Here is a 26,911-nt window from a genome sequence, read left to right on the forward strand (position 1 = left end):
ACTCACTGATTCATCATCGCCCAGAGCAAACCACTTAACCAAGAGGTGAAATTTGGTACACAGTTAGGGTACGTCATGGAAACGCACACTAAGAAGGGATTTTTCGAAATTTCTCTGCGGGGGGAGAGGATTAAGGCTTAACCGGAAGAATGGCTTCTACTGTACTATTTTAGATGCGATTTTCTGTTTTTATCTGCGTTTTAGTAGGGTACTCCATGGCAATGCACACTAAGAAGGGATTTTTCGAAATTCCTCTGTGGGGGGAGAGAGAGAGGATTAAGGCTTAACTGGAAAAATGGCTTCTACTGTACTAGTTTAGATGCAATTTTTTGTTTTAAAATTAATCTGCGTTTTTGTAGGGTATGCCATGGGAATTCACACTAAGAAGGGATTTCTCGAAATTCCCCCGTGGGTGGGAGAGGATTTAGTCTTCATCGAGTACTTAGGTGTATTAAATTAATAACATTTCAGACATTGTTATAAATATTTTTATCTATTTCGATTTTAAAAATGTTTGAACCATCTTAAATTCGAATTTGTTATTGTATATTGGTTCAATTATAGAACGATTGTAAACGTTCCAGAAAATTGATCGAATTGAAAATAGTTCGTTTGATTCTCGGCAATTCTCATCATTCTCAGTGGTAGGTGTTATATAACAATTACTATGGTTGTTGAAATACTGAATATAAATGGGGTTTGCTTGCAAAATCTGCATGGGCAAAGCCGCTGGTAGCAGCTAGTTATACATATAAATAAAACTCAAATTGCAAAAAATATTTTCAAATATATTAATATATCATGCTATAAAATAATACAATTTTTAAATGTAAATGTACAGTACTTGATATAAATTAGTAAATTGTTCCCATCTCTCACCACCCAGCTGTACCATTGTGGGACTGACCAAAACTATAATTTGCTTCCTAAAAGAAGTCCTCTTAGTGTCCACAGATGGAAAGGGAAGTTATGATTAAAAATATACAGTAAACTAAGTCCAAAGTATAAATTAATCATATGATAATGTCTGATTCATCAGATCTTAACTCAGCTAATTAAACATAGATAAAGTAAGTTGCAAAAAGAAAAGTAGATGATTAATTTGCCATTTTGTATTAAATTTAATAATTAGAAATTAACTAACTTCTAGAATATTCTAGAAAAAACAACCAATTCAGAGATGGATTCAAGCCCACAATTTCCGCTTACCATGCAGATACATTACCAATTACAATATCTGGACCCACATCTAATCGTCACTTCCAGGAAAATATATTTAGGAAATTAACTTTACTAGTCACTAAAATTATTGTTGGTTTAATTAACAAAAAATTATGTTTATAGTTGATGAAAAAAAGGAAGAAAATGCAGTGGCACATCATAGTTTCATGGGGAACAGACAAATTTGAATTAGGGGGTCCTACAAATGGCGTCGACTTCAAACATTCTTGGGAAATCCCTGGCACCATGGTTCATATTTTAGCACTATCTCTGGCAGGTTAATTTCCGTGCACCCCGTGCCAAACAGGCAGTCTATGGTCTCCAAGTACAGCCCAAATTTAAATTCATTTTTTTTTTCATTCATTTAGATTTATTAATGTAACAAGGTTACATGACCTGATGTCACAAGTGCATAATCAGGTATTATAATACAATATATTTGTTAGTTGGTTTTACAGACATAAAATAACAGTACAGTATCGTAAAATTGCAGGTATATGTTTTGATTTTACATGACAATTCTTGATAATAGGAAACTACTTTGAAAAGTAGTTTCCTATTACTCCAAAAATATAAGTTTAAAATTATAAAATTGGAATAATAGGAAACTACTTTGAAAAGTCTGATGGCCCAAATTTAAATGTTGACATTCTTACTACAGTAATAAGTTTATAAAAGATTGGTTCGAGGCCCCAAGGCAATTTCCCTTTTGCCCATAGGAAAATGAGCCACCAGAATAATGAAAAATAACAATTTAAACGAAATCCAGAATGGATACACAATGAATAAGTCATTTCTGAACAAATAAGAGCATCTTTATCATTATATATATTTTAAACTGCTATAAAACACACCATCCAAATTAATGCACTGACCCAGAACCCCGGGCACACACCTACAGGAAGTCCCAAAATTACATAAAAAAATTAGAAAACAAAGCAAATTTTACCATTGCAATTGTGTATCACACAAAGATTTCTACAACTACAAATTTGTTTAAGTCATAAAAAAGGGGCCCAAAAAGGGGGCCAAGAGGTAATCCACCATAGTAACAATGGACTCTGCAATTGTTCGAATCGGAATAGAAAATTAACTTCATAACTATAAACAAACAAAATCAGATAGAAGACAATGAAAAAAGTCCACAATGCATTTGGAAATTTGCATACAAAATGGCCAACATCTGTGAACAAATAAACTCACCCTTTTACACAATAAGCTACAATAAATGTTGTGTTATTTGTATAAAGAATCAATTTCATATGTTATACGTCACAATTGCTTAGCCACAAACACAATTAAGCAAAGTAAACCTTACCTGTTGATTGCTCAGTGAATTCATAAGGACTAATTGATGATATTTGTACTTTAATTTCGACTCCTTCGACTTGAAGTTAACATCCGATTCGTTAAATGATTAATAGAAAACCGAGGAAACTTCTGCAAGAAGTCAGCTTTATAATTTCTGTTTATAAAAATGGCAAAAATAGTAAACTCTGCAAACACTATAATCTTTCCCGATTTAGCCGTTGGAGGTCGCCTCTTGTTTTTGTTTCTTGTGGATCTTTTTAAAATGTTTTTAAAATAAATACTCTAATTGACGCTAATACGTGAAATTTAACTAAGCGTTGTACACATTTCTAATAATTTTTAAATTTTAGCATGATTAAAATGTGAACATTAAGCTGTAAATTTTGAATTAATTTTCTGGATGGTCGTGGCGGATCGGTCTTGGCATCTTTTTTTAGTTTTTTTTTTTAACTTTGCCGCCCACCAAATGGATAAAACCTCTGATCCCTAGCAGGGTTTTTCATTTCCCGGTATATCCCGGGACAAAAATAATTATTTTTAAGATATACAAAATATCATGAAATCAAATGATATAATTATTTTTCGTTTTTTAATTAAAGTAATTTAATACGTTCTGTAACCTCAAAAATCATATTAATAATGCTATACTAATAATACTATTAAAAATTACCTTTGAATTACGTAGAAATTTTCACAAATAAAAAAAAATTATTAAAGTTTGCTGGAAACTGCTTATAACAACAACAAAAATGCTTTGAATTGAGTTAAAAATTAAAAAAATATGAACTTAGATCAAACTTCTAACTTAGAAGGTAATTTTCGTTTTTTAAATAAAATATAAAAATGTACAATATTTTGTATTATAAGATTTTAAAAAGCAAAGATGGTCAATACTCCGATCACTCAATCTAATTCTTATTTTAGTAATGAAAAGTCTTGCTATCGAGAATGCCCTTTCGGATTCAATTGATGCGAGTGGAATCGTGTTTAATGCATTTAAGAGAAGACAAATATTATATGTTGTTCACCTGTATCCTGAAAGATTTCTAGTTCGTTTTCTAGATTGTAGTACTTCTTTTGTTCTCTAGTATTCTCGATTTGTCTACCTCGACTGCTTTAATAGAAATATCATAGCCCAATAATTCGGCAGTTTGTTTGTCTTTAATAATCAGGTTATGAAGAAAAACTTCATCCTTTCAGACTTCGTACTCGTTTTTGTCCTTGCCCAATTTGCGCAACTTGGCGTTACGCAGTTATTGAAGCTACTGGGCATGATTAAAAATCAAGACAGCATAAACACAATTATTCCAGATATTACAGGTAAAGAATTTTGAGAGTCCTGCCACAAATAAGCTACGTATTGATTATTGACCATTTGTAACGAGCAAAAATTAAAAAACTCTAATAAGTAGTTTAAAATTAATAAATACAAATGTATTCTGACAGTTTTTGAGATAATTATACTTTCTATTTGCAAAATTTCCTCAACCTTAACACAAAATAATAAAAATGTGAATTTTTAAGAAATTTGCGAGATTTTCCAGGATAAGAAAAATTTCCCAGGATCCCGGTTGTTTTTTTAACCCAGGAAATTTGAGAACCCTAATCACTAGTAATTGGTCACGAGTTCGGGCATCACCAACGTGGAGTTTCCCTGCATTTTCGTGTATCTAACACCTAAATAGGGGGCCAAATTTCCATAAAAACTCCTACCAGGAAGCATACCCGCTTAACAGATCGTACTGTACACGTGTTGCGTTACCGCATCCCATCCAACAAATCCGATTTGATACAGCGAATAGAAAATAGGGCAACTCGGAAATGGTTTACCAGAAATGGAAAGGAATTACAACGTAAAACGAGTATTATCGAATTTATAATAAAATGCATATATGTAAAATAAAATCATTTCTTTCCATAGAAATACTTTTTAAAAAGGCGCAAAACCGAAAATTAACGGTTTGCACTCTTCTTAACTATTGGAAGGTCTAGTAAATATTTAAATACAGTACTATAAATTTTGAGGTAACTGTCATCTATGTTGTTTTAATACTGCCATATTTGTACTTTGTTTTGTATCCGCACCTTCCTTTATACAATTATGACTTTGCACATTTCAATATTGAATTTTTGACAATTACATTGCGAAAGCTGTTTCTCCGCCCTACAGTCTTTTCAGCAGAGGAGGTCTTTTTTGTCAAGCATATCGCCGGGTGGTGATGGATGAGCCTAACGTATTCGGACGGCCACCCTCCTAAAAATTCTTGGGGTTTTTCGACCAGTCGGGATTCAATCTCGGATTCCCCAAAGCGGTTGGCTACAAGGTAAAACGGACTTGCTCTATCTTCAGGCCCCATACATCTGTTATGGAGTCATTTCTCATTTTAAGATATTACTTCACACATTTTATAAATTACATGGTTGATTTTCTTCAAACTTTCCATCTCGTGGGCACTGAAGAACGTTTTTGCATAACCATTGTAGGTTTGACCAGGCACACCATAGGGGCAGTTGGGTGGTTTTTATATATTTTTTAAAATAAATAACTTACAGAAAAAATTATAAGAATTTACAACTTTTAATAAATCTTTTCTTACAAGTTAAAAAAATACAAAAATAATTTTTAATGATTTAAAATTTTTTTTATTTTACATTCACTGTATATAAATATCAGAAAATAAATGCATAAATCAAAAATAAAATTTGTACTTAGCCTGAAAGCATATTCAATAATATACATTAATTTAAATCTGTGTATAATTTAACTTTAATTTAATAATTAAAAATAAAACATTTGATATTTGGAATGAAATATTTACAATCTTTATATTAAATTACACAATTTTACTCCTTATAGATTGGACAATCAATGCCATTCATCTCTACGTAAATGCTTTTCAATTGGGAAAAATCGTTGATGGCTGCTAGACCGTTTTCTCGACCAAAACCGGATTTCTTATATCCGCCAAAAGGTATTTCAGGAGGAAAGATGTTGTAATTGTTTATCCACACGATACCGGCCTGTATACTTGAAGCTACTCTATGGGCTTGCTTGATATCCCTAAAAATATAACAACAGTGAAATTTAAATCATTCAAATAAACAATGCATTTAATACAATTATTACAGATAACTCAGGAAATCTTGATATTTCAGACAGTATATAGTATCTACTGAATAGTCATTGTCAATGATAGACTTGCCCCACTAGGAGATCAATAATTACTGTTAGGCTACTTGTTCTTTGGCCATTTCTTATTTCAATATACATTATGTTTCTTTTGAGAAAAATAAATTAACAAAGAAAATATAAGCACTGTCTGTTGTATTAAAAAAAAAAAAAGTGTTTTATTTTAATTCAAGCCAAAAGCTGCCATACTGTCTCACACAAACTGACATTTATATGATGTATTGTACATTTTGTAACTTCTAATTTGAAAATAACTGATCACAATTTGAACTGTAGTCCACCATGATTTTGTGGCCATTTTCCATCCTGCAGGCACTAAGAGAACTTTTTTCAAGCCCAGGTGGGAAGGCCAGGTGGTGAGGAATGGGGGGATCTGACACATCAATCAATGACAGAACACCCCCAAAAAATTCCTGGGATTTTTTGACTGCCCAGATTTTATCTGCAATCCTTCAGAGGTAAGTAATTAATCACTTGACCATCTGGCTGGTAATATATTTATATATTCATCAAGATGATTAAGATGGCTGCCTACCTCTCTATATCAACCATTACCATCACCTCCCAATTGTTTACTCCATCAAGGTTTAACCCATTTTCCTTCTGATATCAACATTCTTCTTTAAACTGTAGATAACCAAATACTGTATAGATATACAGTATATAGGCCTATATTTGATATATTTCCAGGCTGAAATTTGTTGTCACTCTCAGATACTGATCATTGTGCATAACACATTTTGTTCTTTATTTTTCTATCCTGTGGACACTAACGGCCTTTTTTCCATATGCACATTGTGGATTTGGCCAGATACACAATGGGGATGACTACATGGTGAGAGATCAGATATGATATATCAGGATCTGCCACTCATGAGTAACTCCAGGATTCTCACCTGGATTCAATCCTGGAACCTCAGATCAGGCTAATCACTGTGCTTAATGCTTTAATCACTATAACTATCAACTATATTCTATTAAAAATGTTCAACAGAAGGCTGACACTTGATCGTTTTTAACATTGTGATCTCTCTTTTTACTCGTTTACCTTTGTTTTTTAAGAAGTTATTCTTCAATAAAAAAGCCATGTTAACTGTTACTTCTGGTGTTGTATAAAAAAGGATTGAGATAGACTCAAAAATTTTATATTTTTTGTACATAGTCTAAAACTTCAATTATAAAAATGTTCACCTTACATACAGTCTAAAGTGGAGCAAACATAGTATGACATCCTTAAAATTCATAGCAATTTGTCACAGCTAACATATGTACTGTACATGATGAAAATTGCAACAATCTGACTAAACTAGATCAATAAAAATTGTACTCTACTTTTAACCGTAGCTAATAGAATCAGAGGTTATTCAAAATCGATCAATCCCAAATAAGAATGAATTATTCACTGTGGTTATTCAGCTGAATTAATCAATGCACCTTTAACAGTGTATGAAGTTCCATTTGTCATCCATGGGGTCTTTAACAATCCATAGGAGGCAGTATAAAGCTTGGTTGCATTGATACACTTTGCATTTATTATTATTTATGATAGACTTGAGGATAGATTGAAGGATTTTAGTTTGTGAATGTGGAGGAGGAGAAGACAGACTTACATTTTGATATGGTTTTGGTTGGAGTGGCAAACCTCTCAATGAGGTGGAGGATGTCATACTGTTAGAGGCCAGTTTTTATTGCTAGATAGAATTTGGAGCCAAATGTGATCATCAAATCTGTGTGTAAACATATTTGACCAATGTGCAGAAGGCTACAATTTTGTGAATGAAAGAGTTGAAAGAAGAAGTAGGGATATTGTGTGATTGGAATGTTGGTTTAGACAAATTTTGGTGTGGATTCAGCCATCCATGAGCAAAAGATTGATGTCAGAAAGTTAGTGTCTGTGACCACCTGATCCATTTGTAGGGTTAGACTATATAAATTAATATTTTTCAGCTAAGGAATAACATCTACATCAGGTTTGTACTTTCAAAGGATTAAGATATTAAGACATTATCCATATATCATTTATAACAAATGATGTTAAGTGAGAGAATTGGGAGAAATATAAGATCTAGTTCTGTAATGCCAAGAAAACAAAGTAAGCCTAGACAGCTTTCCATGGGGTATACCTTTGTTCTGCTTTTAGATCTTATGTTGAAGGAGAAAAAGGATGAATGTCATATTAAATCTCTAGCTCTAGGATGTCAGAGAAATATTGGTGGAAATTTGGAATATGGGATAGCAGAAAGTCTCTAATGGTACAGTACATACAAACAAGCAGTGGCATTTGATGATAGGGAAACTGTGTTTCTGTAAGAAGCCAACTTCCAGGGGCAATCAGTTAATTGCGTGTGATGGTCTAGGGTCCATTCGTATTCATATGTTCGATAAGCCAGTAAAATCCATAGATATCTAAATATATTTTTCATATCACAATTACATTCTGAATCACTAGCCACGATATAAGGGCCAGGGGCATAGCTACCATGGAGCAGTTGGAGCAAACTGCTCCAGGTGCACGTATCATGAGGGTGCGAAATTAGGAAGGCAAAATAAAAACTTGTAAAAACATTTGTAAAAAAATTATAATAAAATTTCAAATTTTCAAACAAAACAAAAGTAATTAATTTATAGAAATTCACTGAACTTTGTAGATTTATTGGTATTAGTCAAACACACCTGGATTTTAGACAAAATGAACCTCTTATCTCTATAGCCAGCTAAGTATTTTATTCCCTTGTTTACTCTTTTCCTGACTAATGGAAAAGTGGTTCAACCATAGATGTTGTTAGTCAGCAAGAAATCAACAATGCGGTAAATTATTGGCGTGAAGTGTTGCGACGTATAGTAGATGTAACTATAATGCTTGCTATAAATAATTACTTTTCCAAGATCATAGGATTACAGAACTTCAAGATGTAGGAACTTCAAAAGGAAACTTTCTAGAAATAATTAAATTACTTTCTTGCTATGATGATGTTTTAACAGATCTATTAAAGAAACCCAAAGGCAGTACCAATTACTTGAGTCCGGATATACAAAATGAATTAATTAATTTGATTGCACATGAAATTAATGTCCAAATTAACAGTGAAATGGAAGAGGCCACTTTCATAACAGTAATAACAGATACAACACAAGATCTATTAAAACTCGATCAGCTAAGTATCGTATTCCATTATGTTTTAATAAAAAAAGATAAAAATGAAAAAACAATCGAGCTGCAAATAAAGAAAATGTTTTGTGGATTTTATTCAGGTTACTGATCAAACATCACTAGGATTAGAAACAAGTTTTAAAATGTATTGAAAATTTCACCAATTTATCAAAATTGTGTGGTCAAGGTTACAACATGGCTGCGAATATGAGTGGTACCTACTCGGAGTTACAAGCAAGAATTAAACAACAAAACCCCACTGCCAGATTTGTACATCGCTGTTCTCATAATTTGAATTTAGTGATCAATGACAGTGTCACAAGGTACAAGAAGTCAGACAATTTTATGAATAGTTAGAAAAATTTTTGTTTTTTTCAGTTCTGTTAGGCGTTGGGCAATGTTAATGGAAACAAATCAAACCAACTTAGCAAAAAAACATTGAAAAGAGTTTGTCCAACACAATGGTCTTCCCATATTAATGCTTTTGATGCACTACGTTCTTGCTATTTTGTTGTAATTAAAATATTGATGTATTTATTAAATGAAAAAAATTATGATGAGCAACATAAAGCTAAAAATTTGATTAATTATTTTGAACAATTTTCAACTATTATTTTGATAATAATACAAAGTAAAATACTAAAACCGATTAATAAGTCTCGGAAATGCTGCAAAGTGCTCATGAAGATATAGAGAAATCCGTTGAGATATTTTCATCACTCCTAATCCAATTCCAGGACTTAGAGAATAATTGGGAGTTTGTTAAAAACAATGTCTTTGAGTTATATGGAATATTGAGCCTTTTTTCCAAAAAAGATTGCATCATGTGAAAAAATTCTTTGATGAATTACAGGTAGATGAGCGCATTGAAAACAGTGAACAATGTTTAAAAGTCAGTGTGTTTTATAAAGTAACGGATTTAATAATTAATCAATTAACTATTAGATTTGAACCCGTTCGAGAATTGTGTACACTTTTTAAGTGCTCATCACCAGCATATCTTGTTGCGTCATCTGATAAAAACATACTAGAAAAATCAGAATTGTTACAATTGGCATATCCCTCCGACATTTTGCCTAGTTTTCGACCTCAATTGCTTTGATTTAAAATGTGTTTTAATACTCACTTAAACCTCTATATGTGAAGTTGATGAACTAATTTTAATTCACACTGCAGCCTCAAGTGGCTTCTCTGACATTATTGCAGCATGCCTCATTTTTTAACTTTACTGGTGACAACAGCAACAGCAGAACAAAGTTTTTCAAAACTGAAATTAATCAAAACTTATTTAAGAAGCAGCATATCACAACACCAACTTAACTCTTTGGCAACTATATCAATTGAAACAACAATAGCTTGTCAACTTGATTTGGAGAAAGTGATTGACCGATTTGCAAATAATAAAAAAAAACAAAAAAACAACAACAACTTTGAAGCATTTTTATGTATTATTAGTGAGGTTGCAGCTGAAGTTTTCATCTTCAAAATGTTCACATTTTACAGATGAAAACTTCTGCCACAACCTCGCTATTATGTATTTGTTATTAAACTAAACTTGAATACATTTTGTCAATACAGTTTTTTTTAAATATGTAGTAATTATTGTTAGGTATTCCATACTTACAGAATTATACTGTATTTTGTTTTATTATTATGTTTGCATTTATTAAATTGATTATCTTATTATTGAAATGTCTTGAATCTCAAATAAATTATTGAGTAAAGTTTTAAAATCGAAATAATTTGATATATTTTTTAAAATTAAATGTTCGAAACAAAGTTCGCGAGACCTCTTCCAAGAAACTATGGGGCACACCGACTCTACTTGCTCCAGGGTGTTTAATTTGTAGCTACACCACTGATAAGGGCTACAATTAAAAATAAAATAAAAACTTACTTGGTAAAATGTGTGGTGGATGTACAGTACATACCTGGTACAAAATATTCTTCAATTGTATGAACAATTGTATACTTTTAAAGAAAATTATGATTAAATATAGCTTTGTAAAGAAACGTACATAAAAATAACATAAAATATTATTTTCTTTTAAATCTTAAAACAATCCACTTAGTCAAATAGCTCCCTACGAGTGGCTAATGGATGGAATCAGAGTGGGTTGCACAGCATGTGGACTGCCAAATCCTGAGGCTGCCGATACTGGTCAATGTCAAATGCCTCTTTTGTCGCATCACCAGTATACATCAAAGGACATGACAGGGTTGTTGTAAATTTTAAACATTTTTCGCCATAGCTATAAAAATCTAAATATGTTAAACTTAATTGATTGTCCATCTTTTGTTTTCTAACTAATTCATTTTAGGACCAGCTGTCCACAGAAATTTCCAAAATTTACTTTTCAGTCACTCTCATAGAACTGGAAAAATATCTGTCTTTATTACATCTAATATTATGAAGAAATCAGTCCCCACTGCACTCAGCTAAAGATTGGTTCATTTAAACTTTTGTTTAAATAAAATTCTGGCTCTTTCAGCAGGGTTTTATTTATGTCCGTAATTCCCTAATCTCTTAATTATTTGATTACATCTTAAGTAGAAAGAAGTCGAAACTGGTTACTTTGTACTTGAATATTTGTAGTGTTGGGAAAGAAGTGGAAAGAAATTTTTATGACAATGAATACATAAATCGTAAATTTAAGGAAAATAAATTCTAGAGCTTTTTTTGTATCTTGTGCATCTCATTCATGAAATTTAGTTGTAAATGATGCTGCCAAAGTAACAGTTAATTTTTTAATATTTTACAAGAATTGTACACGTTTTTTTCTACACTCCCTTATAGATGGGACATACGAAATCGTAATATCACTGGCTTAACACTGAAATCCAAAAGTAATATAAGATAGGAGAGCAAAATGAAAATATAAAATATTTTAATGCCTTTTTTTAACTCCTGTCAACTATATGGAACTATCATAAAAACATATCAGTAAATTCCTATTGGTTGGGTTAAGTTATAAATCTACTCATGATTCACATAATTGGGCGAGGGTGGCCAAATATCTAGCGGGCAGGCGGCTAACAGCCCAGAACCGGTCCTGGATAGAATCATTGGAAGTGTCATGGTGTGTAGCATCCATCAGCTAAACCACGTGAGGTTAGTGTTCTGGAAAGTGCATGCGCGAATGCATATAATCTGGCTGTTTGGAAGCAGACCCGGTTTCGACAATATGGTGCTTCCATTCTGCCACTGATATTCGAATATACAATAGCAATCTTATCATTTTTTTTCACGTGTAGTAAAGAAATTTGTAATAAGATAAATAATGCGGTTATAATAAAATATTAATTTTAATTAATCCAAAATACATTATATATTGTATGATTATTTTCATATTTTATTTAATTTTTAGAAAATACAAGGGAAGCAACACTTCCACTGCTTCCAATGATGCACACCACTGCAAACAAGATAGAGAAATATAGGCTTGTAAAATCAAATGTAGTTTCAACTTAATCCTGCAGTAGTGCAGTGACTATTTTGATTGAGCTGGTGATTGAAAGAGTGTAATCCTTAAGGTGAGGGGAGATAAAAGCTTGAAAGTGTTTTTCTAGTAGATACATAGATAAGCAGTACTTTTCAGTCACTGGTCATAACTTCTTTGTGGATTTTGGGAAATGAAAATGCTGATTTATTTTTATTAAATTTTCTTGTGAATTTTGGTACAGGCAATGAGTTGTTCAACTTTCCCAGAATGATTTAAAATTTGTGGTGTCATCTATTATTGTATTTTATTAAAAAAACTTTTTATATTTTTAACTATTATAAAATGGCAAAAAGCTTAATTTTGAGGATAGGGATGGGTTTTATAAGAAATTGTAAATGCCAATAACAAGTAAAATCGTCAACCAACTCTACTGGAAATACACATGACCCTCATTGTCTCCCCACCCCTCGATCTTTAATCACCAAAATTTAATAGCACCAATCCCCCTAATAAACAAATCTCCCTGCAAAATTTCAGAAATTTTTGCCAAAAAGCATGGGAGTTATTAAGCTTCAAAGAGGGTGAACAAAATCATGCTCCCCCACACACAAACATAATACATGCAAAAAATTTGGGGGGGTAATTTCTGTATTTCTTGAAGTTTTATGTTGTCCTAAGTCCAAAAATGCAAAAATCTTGGGGGTGATTTTTTGATCGATTGCCATACTTTCCTTTTATTATATATAACAGCCAGGAAAGTAAAAATGAAACAAGTTTTATTAAATAATTTTAAATCTCTGTAATTATAGTAAATTTTTAATAACTAAACTAAAATAAGTAAATATAGTAAAACCTGTCTATGGCTGTTCCTTCAAAAAGTAGTCTTTTAGACAGGTGGTCGTCCAATACAAGAGGTGCTGTAATACCATATTTCCGTACATATTTCTCTTATATTTTTTAATATTTAATATTTTCTTAATTACTATAGGAAAAATTATTAATTAATAAAACGATTTATTTTTTTTTCTCATTATATGATTTCATTACATTTCGCGATTGTCATTGCGGAATCAAAAAAAGGAACATTGCCTGTAAAACTGATTTTTGCATTAATGTGTTTATTGTTTTTTGAATGTTTTGCGTGCGAAAATTACTTGGATATTATTTTTCTAAAAATATCGTGGAAATAAATAGTTTCTGTATCAACCTACCTTATCAAATACACATGTACTGTATATGTAGTGATATCGGACCCTCTCGCCCTCCCTCTCTGGGGAGGGGTTTCGTCGGGGCAGATGCAATCCATCCATAGACACACGCTAACGAGGAGCCATTAAGACCGGGGAAGAAAACGCGGGAAGGAGAAATTTTTGGGAGATAGGAATTCGGGACATGAGAGGGAGAGGGAGTGTGAAGTAGTAGTCCCTGAGAGTGAAATAAAGCTTTTTTGTAGAAAGATTGGACTGGTTAATTGGCGAGACGAACCAACGGGGTGGAATCCACTGATTAAGAATGGGTTCCCTACAATATATATGAGCTTAAAAATTGATAAAATTTATTTTTATTTATTTAACGATGAGATCAGCTGATTAATTGTATCGTGTACAATATATCCCCAAGGAAAATACTGTAGGTCTATGGTAAAATCAATTTCGTTTTCACACAGTTAAACTTCGCCACTAATTGCTGTTGTGATAACTTTAACACGATCTTCTAATGACAGCACTTTGCATTTCTTTCATTTTTCGGACAATTTCAAACAAACTGAAATGAATTTCCTTTGTTGCTAGACTAATTTATTAACACATGCACCTAATTTGAAGAGTGGGAGAAGTGCCTGAGGTGGGTTCAAACAAGAGTTTAGACTAATTCATTATATTAGGAAGGGGGAAACATTGTTGAATAATAGTTTAGACCAGATATATATGCAGAAGCGGTCGCTTATTATAGTTGTATGTTGTTTCGGACCAAAAACTGATGCCCGCGGTCGCGTTACACAGGTGGTCGTTTAATACAGCTAACTTATACAAAGGCTTTATGGATAAACTATTCGGTGCCAGAAATTTTTGCCCAGTTTGACAGGTGGTTGCCTAAGCATTTTTCACTGTATTTATATGCAATTTAACATTACTTTCAAAATAAGTAATTGATACTATCAACTCACTTTGACATGACACCTGCTGCAAGCCCATAGGGAGTAGAATTGGCTCTAAGAAGAGCCTCCTCTTCAGTCTCAAATGTTAAAACTGACACTACTGGACCAAATATCTCTTCTTTTACGACTGTCATATCATCTCGACAGTCTATCAATATGCATGGAGTTATGAAAAATCCTTTAGACAGTGGCGAATTTTCAAAAATTATCCTTTCTCCACCACACAACACATGTGCACCCTGCACAAATGAAACAAAAAAGTGATAAGCCATGGTTCAAATTAGCAACTGTCTGCATTGAACTTTGAAAATTTTACATGTAAATTTTCTATGTCTGATTTAACATTAAATATTACCTCGTTTTTAGCAGTTTCAATATATTTTAAAACTTTTTCCCCATGTTCTTCTGATATCATGGCTCCTACTGTTGTTTTTTCATCTGTTGGATCACCAATGATCATATTTTTTGTTGAATTTAACAACTCATCAATAAATTCTTTGGATATGGATTTTTCTACGAATACACGGGTGCAGTTTGAACATACCTGTTAAATTTATTACAAAAGTCATAATCAAAGAATGATAAACAGTACATAAAATAAGTGTACATTTTAAAACATTTACAGGAAACCCCCGTATAACACGGTAGTTACGTTCCAAAAAATTGCAGTGTTATGCGAATCCGTGTTATACGAAACAAAAAACTAATACGAAAAGAAGGGTTAGATTCCAAAAATTAAAAAACATGCTAGTATATTTTCATAATTAAGATAAATATCTTCATTAAAATTTTCTTAAGTGATACATATTAATATAAATTAAACAATGTTTTCTTCGTCATCGCTAAAAGCACTCTTAACCGAGAGCGTTTTCTTTTTGGCAAGTTATCCTTATCCTCTGAGCATTTTTCTGCATTATCTTCAGATCCATGCTTTACCTTTTGCAAAATGTATGTAATTTTTGATTGCTTGCTTCTAGTTAAAAAGGTCTTTATAAATTTCCTTATATGGTGCTAAGCACTTATGAAGAATAAAGCAAGTATGGAATAAGGGAAAAACATTCGGCAACATCAGAAGCAGAAGCATTGCGATCTGGCAACATTGAAACAAGTTTGAAGAAGGACCACGTGTATCGACAGAAGGCGAGAAGAGAAAATTTACATACTTAAGTACTAATAGTTCACGAAAATAATAATTTTCATGAGCTATTATTACTTAAGTATGTAAAAATTTATTACATTTCCAGTTGTACGAGGGTTTTACCCAATTCTCGAACAGTGTCAGAGAAAATCCGTGCTGTAACAGTACCGTGTTATACGGGGGTTACCTGTATATTAATCTTACACTTGTACTTAAGATTTTTATTAAAAATAAAAAAATTATTTTGCTAATAATCAATACTCATTATAGCTACAGTTTACGTAAGATGCAATAACTTCTATATACATCTCATTCTTTTTTTTTTCTTGTTCTTTGGTACATGAGTATATTGTTATAATCATTTGCAATATAGTTAATTTATTAATTTTTATTGAATAACTTTAATTGTAATTTTTTATTTCATTATATAAAAATTTGCAATCATCTCTATTAATTTAAGCATTTATGAGTTGAGAGTTATAGTGAACTTTACACTTAAATAGATCAACACACAAAGGATCCAAACCAATTATAAACATTAATGCAATCCTTGATAAAAAAAAATGTAGTTCTAATTATCCAAGTTGTATTGTGGGAAAGTATTTTGTCAACAGAGATGCAAGATCCTAATACAGTACTGTTTGTTTCAATAATCTTGGCTGTCATTGTGCCATATTGAAAAAGGTTATAGAAATTAACAGAAAATTTACTCTGGTGACTTCTATGACAATACAAATTTTAACAATTAATTTTTTAACCTTTTATCTTACGTTTACAATTGTTTTAATTTTAATTCAATTTTTTATTATTAAATTTTAATTTAATTATGACTACAAAAAATTATAAAATTTTAAGTCTATCTTTCATCCTTTTAACACACCACAGAAGTAACAGTATATTGGCTTGGATAAACTTCCATAGAACACATGATAAATTATAAAGAAAACACAAAGTTAAAAATAATCAAAACGCCGACCATTTATTTGAGGATTCGGCATCCTTTAACATTAAAACAATGGTTACAATTTCTGATCATAACTACCATGTTCTTTAGCACAATATATAACTGGTTCAGGTCCTCTGGTGGCAATTTTGAATAATAATAAAGTTCATTTGCATAACAGCATACATAACATGAATAATATACTGTTACTTCTTTGGTGTGTTAAAAGGATAAAAGATACTGAAAAAATTTTATAATTTTTTGTAAATAGTCATAATTCAATTTTTAATTGAAGATGTCCTGGGTTGTTCATGTTATCATGTATGCTGTTATGCAATTTAATAATTAATTTAGAAGGTTCAGGAAGAAAGAATCGGCCAGAGGCAGGATTTGAACCCTCAACTTCTCAATGTTTTAATTTTATTTACAAATGTTTTATTGTGTACTTTAAAAGACATTATGTTCAACAAGTAAGTTTAACTGAAAACTACAGCACATTGTACACATTAATGTACCTAAATGTAATTTATTTAATGATTTACTAAACAATCTATGTTAATCAAACTTTTAATTATCTGAAATATCCTTGGTCTGTCTACATTACTCAATAATAATCAGGTCTTGTATTTGGCTTAAAACATAAAAGAAAAAAGTTATATATAGAATAATGATGATGTTTTGGCCTTGGCCAACAAAAAACTGATGGCTGAGGCAGCACCCTACCATTTTTAGGGTACAGGAATCAAATTTGAGTAAACAACTTCCCAGGAATATTTTGTGGGTTTTAAATCCCAGATATGTCAGACCCCATCTCTTACATCTGGCTGCCTTCCTACAGGTTTAATTTATAAACTTTTAATAATGTGATAAGGAAGACAAAGTAAAACAATATTAAATTTTAAAAATTATTTATTGTGACAATTTCTAAAGTTTTAAAAAGAATGCTAGAAATATAAGAATTTCAAAATTCAACAGAACTAGCATTTGTAAAACAATTTTGCCAAGTTTTAATTTGGCAAAATTGTTTTACAAATGCAAGTTCTAATTAATTTTAATCATGTTCAAAAGATAAGACAAAAATGCTTTGAAAAATTTTTAAGCACAAATTAAAAAATAGTATTACTTTCTGCCAGTGACTTAAACCTTTTTGTGAGAATGAAGATATAGAATATCAACTAATAGAAATGGGGAATTCTCCCATTCATAGGCCACAGAGAAGCAGCAAAGGATCTGCAAGTGGCTGCCTCAGAAAAATGGGACTGGATGGAGTGACCAACAGACTGGCCATGTGGAGTTTTCCTAGTTTTCTTCGTTTGCCTGATACCTAAACAGAAGCTGGTTTTCCATAAAAGTTCTCCTGAGTGGCATTAAATTAAGCACACCAATCTTCCATGTTCACGAATAATTGGGACTAAGGTAACCCTTCACGAACATTGAATTCTCAAACTTCGAGTTCTATTTTCAATATTAAATTTGTAATTCATTCCAAGCTTTTTTTGTCAATGGTAGCCAAACTGTGGATCACAACCCATATGTGGCTCTTCAAGACCCTTATCATGGATTCCATATACTTATACAATAAAATAATCAAACACCTTAATATTTCCAGCAACAAAGTATTTAATAAAATAAAAATGTTTGACTATATTTAATAGTCTTCTTCAGTTAAGCCATTTTAAAACAAAAACGAACGTAAAATAGAACGCAAGCAATACAACAGTTTAAAAATTGAAAATTAATTAGGTGTTTGATTATTTTAAATATTTATATTCCAGTAAGTTATTTTATTACTTATGTACTAAGTTTATAAGAAGAAATTGTATATGTGTAAGTAGTATGTGCCATTTTTCTAAGTTTTCTGACTACAATCTCTGTATATTACATTATGTAAGTATAACTCTCAACTTAGCCTCAAACAAGCAACTGAGAGTTTAGAGTATATTCATATAGTTGAAGTAGTTAAATGATCATTTACCTATTCAGTCAATCATAAAATATGAGTAAAGTAAGAGTGATATTCACTTTAGAACAGTTATAACATTACAATACACAGTTAAAATAGATATATAAATAAATGATGTGGTTCTTGTTTATTTCGGATAGGCAGTGTATGGCTCCTATTATGACAACATTTTGCCACTATTGCTTTTGTTTAAAAAAAATTTCAGAAAAATGAATGATTATATTAAATAAATATACTGTGCATAGTTTTTATTACTGCAAAAGTAATTTTATTTGAGCCAAAATAAACAGTATCATAATAAATTTCTGATCACAAGCAATTGAATTCCCAAACATTGACATCTATGAACACATAGGGTGTAGTGTAATTTGAGTTTTTAAATTACTTACAAACCAAAAATGGATTGCTAGATTTTTAGTCTAAAGATAAGCTAGTAAATTTTGGTAGTTTTGGTTAATCATATAACACCTTATCTTTGCTGAGAAATATATTTATTTCCAAAACAAATGTCTTCAGCCTGATTTACAGACCATCCTCAGGTTGAGAACGAAATTTGAATTAAAGCATTCCACCAATAGAATACAAAATTCAAAATTAAATAAGCAATAGAATAACATAAAATAAAATTAACAAAAATTATATAACCAACGGAATAACAAAAATATAAAATATGTACATAGTAATTGTATTTCTTAATACTTCTAACACATCCAATAAAATTACTATTTTAACCGGTTAGAGCTCTTAGTAAATTCTTTAATTAACCATAAACTTCCATGTAGAGGGAAGACTCTTGGCATCCCTCGCATTCAAACAGCCTTCTTGTAATTTACTCCTATAAATCTGAATCTTATCAGCTGTCAACGCCAAAGATGAAGAAGATAAAGGTTTGATGATGGCTGCCTCATTCCATTTGACTATAGATCTTTGTGTTCGCACCATTTAAGACAAAATAATTGCATTAGACTCCTTTCTGATATTATAACTATGCTCCTTGAGTCCAAGTCTCAAACTCCTGGTAATTACTCCAATATAGTCTCTTTTAAATGTCCAATTGTATATTCTCATAAGGAATTCTATAAACCCCTGCTTTCTCCTCTGACTTTATATTATATTTATCATTTCTGAGGATTTTGTATAATTAGGGGCCCTTTTTATAAGCATTCTCAAACCTTTTCTGTCAGCAACCTCTTTCATAACGCTATTCATACTTTCATTATAGGTAAATATTATGACTCCAGTGAGAGCACTTTTAAATGACCTTTTCTTGATGTTTGCCTCATAGTTCTTAACCATCCCAGAATATAGTGCTTTTTTGGTAACCCAGGGTCTGTGCCATACACATTATTCTATTTCTTTACTCCTGTCTTGTATTCTGTCACAATACAAAAATGCCCTTCTTACTAAAGCTCAGAAAGCTACAATATATTTCTTGGCAAAGATAAGGTGTTATTTATATGTTGTGATTTGCTGAGTACTTTAAGATAGTTTTGGTTAATCCTTGGAATTAATCAAATATTTTTTGCAGCTTAAATCTTTAAAATATTTAATAACAAATGAAAATGTGTAAAGTGATATCATTCAGTTATAATACTTACTTCACCTTGGGTTAGAAAATTGCCAAGTAAAGTTGCTTTCACAGCTTCTTTAATATCACAAGAACGAAACACAATAAGAGGTGACTTTCCACCCAATTCAAGTGTCACTTTTTTTATTCCTTCTGCACAAGCTTTCATAATTTTTTGTCCAGTAGAGATACTACCCGTGAAAGTAACTTTTGACACTAAAGGATGGTGACAGAGAATATTTCCTGTCTCACCATCACCCTGTAAAAATAAACAATAAAATTTATATACTTACAGTATGTGTAATGATTAATATATACACAGAGTATTCCACTTAAATGATCCTAATTCTAAACTGTTCTTTAAAATCAGGTTTTTTTCTCTGCAGGTCCATTTCTTGGTCTGCTGATCACCAATATCACTTCTTTGTGGACATGTCAAGGATTGTGTGTATGGTACAAAAGTACCAGACACAAGAGCCTCACATACAAGAATTGCAATGCCAACTCCTAACATGCTGGTTATGTTAGGATGCATTGTACATCCTAACATACTTGCCACATCAGGAGCATGTGTGGAAATTTACTGGTTTAGTGAAGTAATCAACTTTTTCAGATGCACTTTGAATTACCATGGTCTACAGTACTATACTCCTATTTCTTTTTCCAAAATTAATGCACAAAACTAGGTCCATTTGAGAGGAAAACCCTGTATATTATATATTCAATTGCAGCCATATTATGTAGCCAAATAATCTGATTCAAATCTTATCTCACTTATTATAGATTGTGCAAGATTGAAACATATTTTGAAGTATATTTTATTTAAATTTTTAAAACATTTATTAAAAAATCATATTTATTATTAGAACTATTTTATCAAATGTTTAACGACACGAAATTAGCTGAATATATTGCATAATGTGAAATTAAAAATTAATGTGAATTTAAATATTTTCATGCAAAACATACAGAAATAAATACTTGATTTTATACTTCTAAACCTGTATTATGCAGTAGTTTTGGATACATATAATAAATCAAAAACGTTAGTTTTTAATAAACTCCCTTGGCAATGAATAAGATGTTAGTTACTTGATTACATATTTGACATTATTAATTTAAGCATACTTCTTAATAAATAATTTCTTAATTTAAAAAAATTGCATCTATGCAATATTTTTATGTTTTTATATTAATATTTACTTAAATAATAAATTGTCTTATTTTAGAATTTTTTAAAATAAAATTTTCAAATAAGCAGCTCTAAATGAGGAAGTTTAGACTTTATTAGAGTTGTTGACCATGTCTGTAGGAGTAAAAAGTCTAAGGAACTGATGTGATAGTCTACAAAAAACCCTTTGAGATATAATGCACCAAAAAATCAGCCTACAGCTGCTTGCTGAACATGCAATAACCTCAATGGAGCATGCAGCATGATTCCAATTGCATCCCAGCAGTAGTTGATGAAATGGCATTTCTCATGTTTAGTAAACTTTTCGAGAAGAACACAGTTAATTTTTCACATTGTTTTGAGTAATAGTTCTGGATTTTTTAACTTTAAAATTCCAGATAAGCTGATTTTGGGAACTATATCATCTCATGAAGGGTCATATGTAGACTGTTGGTTTCTTTTTTACTCTTATAGGTATAGTCTACAGCTCTGGTAAGGTTGCAACTACCTCATTAAGAGCTGCATATGCACTACTTATCGTATCAATAATAAATGCAATAAGAGATGGATCAATGTATTTAAGAAATTTATAATACAATGTATGATAAATCATATTTAGTCATAAAAAAAAGAAACTAAGAAATATCCTAAATGACAAAAAGGAATAGACCTGTATAACATTAACAACACCATCAGGGATGCCTACTTCGGCCATGATTTCTGCTAAAACTACAGAAGTTAGAGGAGTTAACTGGGAAGGTTTATAAACAAATGTATTGCCACACACTAAAGCTGGTGCTAACTTCCAAGACATTACTTGAAATGGATAATTCCAAGCACCTATCCCAGCTACAACACCCAGAGGTTCATGAGTGACCATTGCAAAACTTCCACCAGGCAACTGATGATGATAACCTGTTATGTAACACAGCATAATGAAAAACAAAATATGATATAAATTTCATAAAAAATTTGGAATTTACCTTTGATTGTTGGTGCCAGACCACCATAATAGTCTATGACGTCAGCACAACCTGCAATGTCTACTCTAGCTTCCCATATAGGTTTTCCTGTATCTATAACTTCCATCTGAGCAATTGTTTCCAGATTTTCCTACAGAATAAATTTATTAAAAAAAAATTAATTTTGCCATAGAAAAATAATGTAATTATAATGTCTGATGTGTTTTACAGCAAAAAATTTTATATTTTATTAATTTATAAATTTGTACTCTAATTTTCTGTGCTGCGGATTTTAGTAGTTGACCTCTTTGTTGATAACTGAACTTTGACCAGTTTAAAAATGCAGCATTTGCAGATTTTACTGCTCTTTCTACCTCTTTTTGATTAGAACATTTTAATTTATGAATAGTTTCGTCTAGAAAAAAAAAAATAAATTTTTAGTTTAATATTTTGAAAATAATATAAAAACATAAATAATAAGAAAACCTGTTGCAGGATATTTCACTGGAATTTCATTGTGAAAATCGGTCGGATCATTTCTCTTCCCATCGATAAAATTCAATGGTTTTGTAGAAATCACAGATAATAAACTCATATTTCTTACATTCCAATTAATCAAACTATAAGCAAATTTTCTTGCTAGCATTGTATTTTGTCTTCATTCCTAAAAATGCAGTTACTATGTAAAAAAAATACATATTAGAAATTTCATTTTAAACTGTTACAAAAAAAATTTATCATTTATCAAAATTATTAACAACATAAATTATACAAATAAATAACTAATAATATTTATCAATGAAGAGAAAACATTGGTATAGTCAGAGCCAGTTTTACCATTAGGCAAAATCTAGGTGATCATCTAGGATTGACAAGATAACAAGGCACCAGCCTCACTCAAAACAAAAAACATCAACCATTATATTTACTGTATTAATTCTAGCAAAATATATTAAATTTTATATATTTATATATAAATTTATTACTAAATTAAACATGTGGGGTTCAGGGCCGTAAAGATTTATTATGCACTTTTTGGGTAGAGTCCTGCCACCAGATGTGTTTTATCAGACACACTGCCAATTGAGACTAAATAGATGATTAAGGTGCGAGGGTAACAGCCACTCCGAAGTCCAGGAATGAGCCTCTCAGGAGGAAGAAGGCAGAGTCAGATATAACCAATTTAAGGACATTTATTAACACAAAACGAAAGTTTAAAACAGAATTACAAAACCCGATTTTTGGAAATTTGCCTATTTTTATCTATACAATGAGGGGGTGCCTAGTGGGGAATATTTGAACTTACACCACTCACAACATACCAGGTAAACAAGATGTCTTCTCTTGTCTGTTCAGACAGTCGATCATTCTCTTGATCCTGTTTCACTCTCACTCTTAGTTTATTATTGATGCTTGCTTGTTTTTTGAGCTTGTCTTCTCTTGAGCTACTCTCGCTCTGGTACTCATCTGATCTGGTGCTCGTTTGTTTCTCTTTTTCTCTCTCTCTTTTCTGTCTGTCAGTCTGTCTCGCTCCCTTTTTCTGTCTTTCTCCGTCTAACTGTCCTTTCTCTGACTGACTCACCTCCAACTGACTGAACTTTCTCTGGTTGGAGCTCTCTTTTTTAAACACTTACAGAATGAGAAAATTCGTCATCGGGTGACGATTCATGGGCAGTGTCATCATCGTAGCTGAGACAATGCTTTCTTATTTGGCAATGATGTCGAACTTTCATAGAGTCATCACTGAGTTGACATGACTCATCTTTGCTTTGGGATAGTTCTCAATCATTATTCATTGATTGCTTTGACTAAGTTCTTTGTTTAATATGTAAACATTGTAGAAGTCCAAGCCTCATTGCAACACTCGGTGCCAAAATGTGATGTTCCCCATTTCTCTATATTTTTTCTTTAATCCTTTACAATGTTAATTATTTAATTGCTCCTTCCTTGGCATGTTGTGAGATTTCTGATAATTGGGTAATAAACCGTTTTATTCTAATTAGTCTTTTAAAATTATTTTGAGTTGATATTAAAATTTGAAAAGGGGGGGTCCCTAGATTGGTAAAATAGGCGAATTTCCAACTACAACTTCGGTTGTTATTCAAGATACAGTTAGGGTTTTAACAAAGTTTAAGCAAATACATAATTAGCAAAAAAATGTTGAAATATTTGTAATAATTTGTTTATTTACTTTAACAGTTTACAAATGCATATATATAAGATATTTTTGGAGGGGGAAATAGTGGTCTTCAAAGACAGTATTGAAAACAGTAAATTAAAATAAATACTGTTTATTTAATATTAATTAAATAACTGTTGCAATAATAAAGCTCCACTTGTTTAGGGGTCAGCATGATTATTTCTGGCTGTTATTGTATCTGAAACAATAAGAACAGTAATTATTCCCATTTGGCAAGTGACTTTTTGGCCATACTATACATATATATAGAGGAAAAATATAGCCAAAAATTGAATATAATGGAGGAGTCTTGTCAAATGTGATATAGCTCAAACAGAAAAGTGGGACAAGCTGCAGATGTTTTATATAAAATCAGAATTATATACTACACCGGGTTAAAATAAACAATATGTACCGGGAACCTGTTGCTGGTGTTCTTCTCGGAAAAACAGAGCATTACGAACGTTTTCGAACTTGAAAGTTCTTCTTCAGGTAACTGACGGCTGTTAAGCAAATGCAATTCAAATTAGAATTCTGAATGGTATTCCATTTTGACTTTAATTTGAATTGCATTTGCTTAGCAGTCGTCAGTTACCTGAAGAAGTTATTGATGTTTTATATATTTAAGAATTATGAAACTGACGATATTCTGTAAATGTTGAGTAAATTTACAGTATATTGAAAGTACATTTTAATACATTAATGATATCACTGATAAATAAGAAATATGTTATTTAACTTATCACAATCTTTCAACAGCAAATTAGCAACTAATGATAACTAAATGTGTAGTAACCAATTAGATTATAAATTAATCAAACTAATTCGTAATTTATGTTTGTTTGTTTTGTGAAGTTATGGAAATGCAACACTTGGGTGATCTGCCTAGTGGGGATGTTTTCCGGGAGGTCATTTTAAGGGTTCGGCATTGAAGATGTGAAGAAAACTCCACATGACCAGCCCGTCCCAGCGAAAGGCAAATCCAGGACGAAATTCCCAGTGTTCAGGGAACAAAACCGCTCGGTCATCGGTGAGCCAATTTCTAATTTAACCCAAAACTCATTTCAATAGTGTCAATTGGTGGGCAATTTTAAGTAAACAGACCATAAATATTTTAAGTAAACAGGTCATTCTATACATACAAAAAGTGGGCCTATTTCTATCATTTATTTATAAGTAATGTGTAAAATATGTTTGTGGGCCTTGGACCCCGAGAGAGCATTAGTTCTAAATTATGCAGCTGCAGCAAACAGCACCAATAGTCGTTAGTTCAATTTGTGGTCGAAGCCCCCCTCTATCGCCAGCAGCATACAAGCTGTACATTATTGTTAAAACTAATGGTTTTAATAAATAATTATTATGCTTTAATTTTACTAAATGTATTTTCTGATCATAATCACAAATTATTACCATAAACTGAACTCTGGTTATGCAGTAGCGGCATAATTTAGAACTAGTGTTACCAATCATCCGATTTTCACCTGGACAGTCTGGGAATTGACTCACTGTACGGGTGAACTATTAATTTTATCTGGGAATTCTGTGTAAATTGTGAAATTACAATGAAACAAAGTTCTTGCAAATATTTTTACAAATTTACACTATTTTAACACGAAAGAACTCACACTCACTGAAAGTCATCTGCAATTCTATCAAGTTTGTCTGTATTCCAACGTATGGTGTGCAACCTGTCGACCTTTTTTTTTTGTTTTGCATGTACGATAGTACACATCTCCAATAGAGCTAAGTTATTCGTACCGGTTCTTTCTTAATTTATGTTACTCCTGCACAAGTGCTTAGTCCCTAGTTCTAACTGATTTACCTGGGCCCTTAGTCTCGAGTTTTTCGTGTTACAACTCCCAACGTGTTGAAGGTATCACGTGGTACCATCTCACACTGACAGCAAATTGGTAGTCTTGAGTTCTAACTCATGTGCTTTCCCATCTCACCATGTGAGTTGCTACTCATGTTGAGTCGCACATTTGAGATCACTACACGAAAGTGAAAATGGCTGACGGATACACAATTCTTATTGCTATCGAAGAGTTAGAAAGAGCTGAAAGACGTTGTTTGAAAAGGCAATGAATTTTTCAACCACAAGTAGATGACATTTCTTTTCATGTCAAGTCAACACTAATAAAAAAAAAAATTTTAATTCAGAATTGATAAAATTATATAGCAAATTTTTCCAAAAATAAAAAGACACATCTAATTCATCAAAAAAAGAGTATTAAAATGATGATAAATTATATGTATAAATTATTAAAAGCATAAACACTATACAGTAGAACCTCGAAAACTCGGCTCTCGATAACCCGGCACTCCGGATAACTCGGCCTCACCTGGCAGGGCAAAAAAATCCTTAGTTAATTAATTTTCATTATAGACAGCTTTATAAAAGTATAAAAGCTCTCATAAAGTATTTTTCTGAGGTCTGTCTTATCAGGTAAATTACTGTACACAGTGTATTCATTAATTTTCATTTTCATGTAGTAAAGGCTCTATGCCTTCATAAAG

The 26,911-nt window shown here is 31.6% G+C and overlaps 2 protein-coding genes across 2 annotated transcripts in view; both read right to left on the reverse strand.

Annotated features, from left to right (window-relative positions):
* LOC111642602 (CCR4-NOT transcription complex subunit 9-like) overlaps positions 1 to 2,759 on the reverse strand; it is a 17,394-nt gene extending 14,635 nt beyond the window's left edge. The window contains exon 1 of the mRNA XM_023388967.1: positions 2,540 to 2,759. Coding sequence (XP_023244735.1) covers positions 2,540 to 2,563 — 24 coding nt within the window. The 5' untranslated portion in view covers positions 2,564 to 2,759. The remainder of the gene's footprint in view (positions 1 to 2,539) is intronic.
* Positions 2,760 to 5,251: 2,492 nt separating this feature from the next.
* The window catches only part of LOC111642601 (aldehyde dehydrogenase family 9 member A1-A-like), a 24,839-nt gene continuing 3,179 nt past the window's right edge, over positions 5,252 to 26,911 (reverse strand). Inside the window, exons 2-9 of the mRNA XM_023388966.1 lie at positions 22,702 to 22,894; positions 22,485 to 22,630; positions 22,237 to 22,366; positions 21,924 to 22,168; positions 20,114 to 20,341; positions 14,827 to 15,015; positions 14,481 to 14,710; positions 5,252 to 5,593 (exon numbers count right to left, since the gene is read on the reverse strand). Of these exons, the coding sequence (XP_023244734.1) occupies positions 5,377 to 5,593; positions 14,481 to 14,710; positions 14,827 to 15,015; positions 20,114 to 20,341; positions 21,924 to 22,168; positions 22,237 to 22,366; positions 22,485 to 22,630; positions 22,702 to 22,861 (1,545 nt within the window). The 5' untranslated portion in view covers positions 22,862 to 22,894 and the 3' untranslated portion in view covers positions 5,252 to 5,376. The remainder of the gene's footprint in view (positions 5,594 to 14,480; positions 14,711 to 14,826; positions 15,016 to 20,113; positions 20,342 to 21,923; positions 22,169 to 22,236; positions 22,367 to 22,484; positions 22,631 to 22,701; positions 22,895 to 26,911) is intronic.

The sequence above is a fragment of the Centruroides sculpturatus genome, unplaced genomic scaffold, assembly GCF_000671375.1.
Source record: "Centruroides sculpturatus isolate CEXI.00-Female unplaced genomic scaffold, Cexi_2.0 scaffold1586, whole genome shotgun sequence".
Classification (NCBI taxonomy): domain Eukaryota; kingdom Metazoa; phylum Arthropoda; class Arachnida; order Scorpiones; family Buthidae; genus Centruroides; species Centruroides sculpturatus.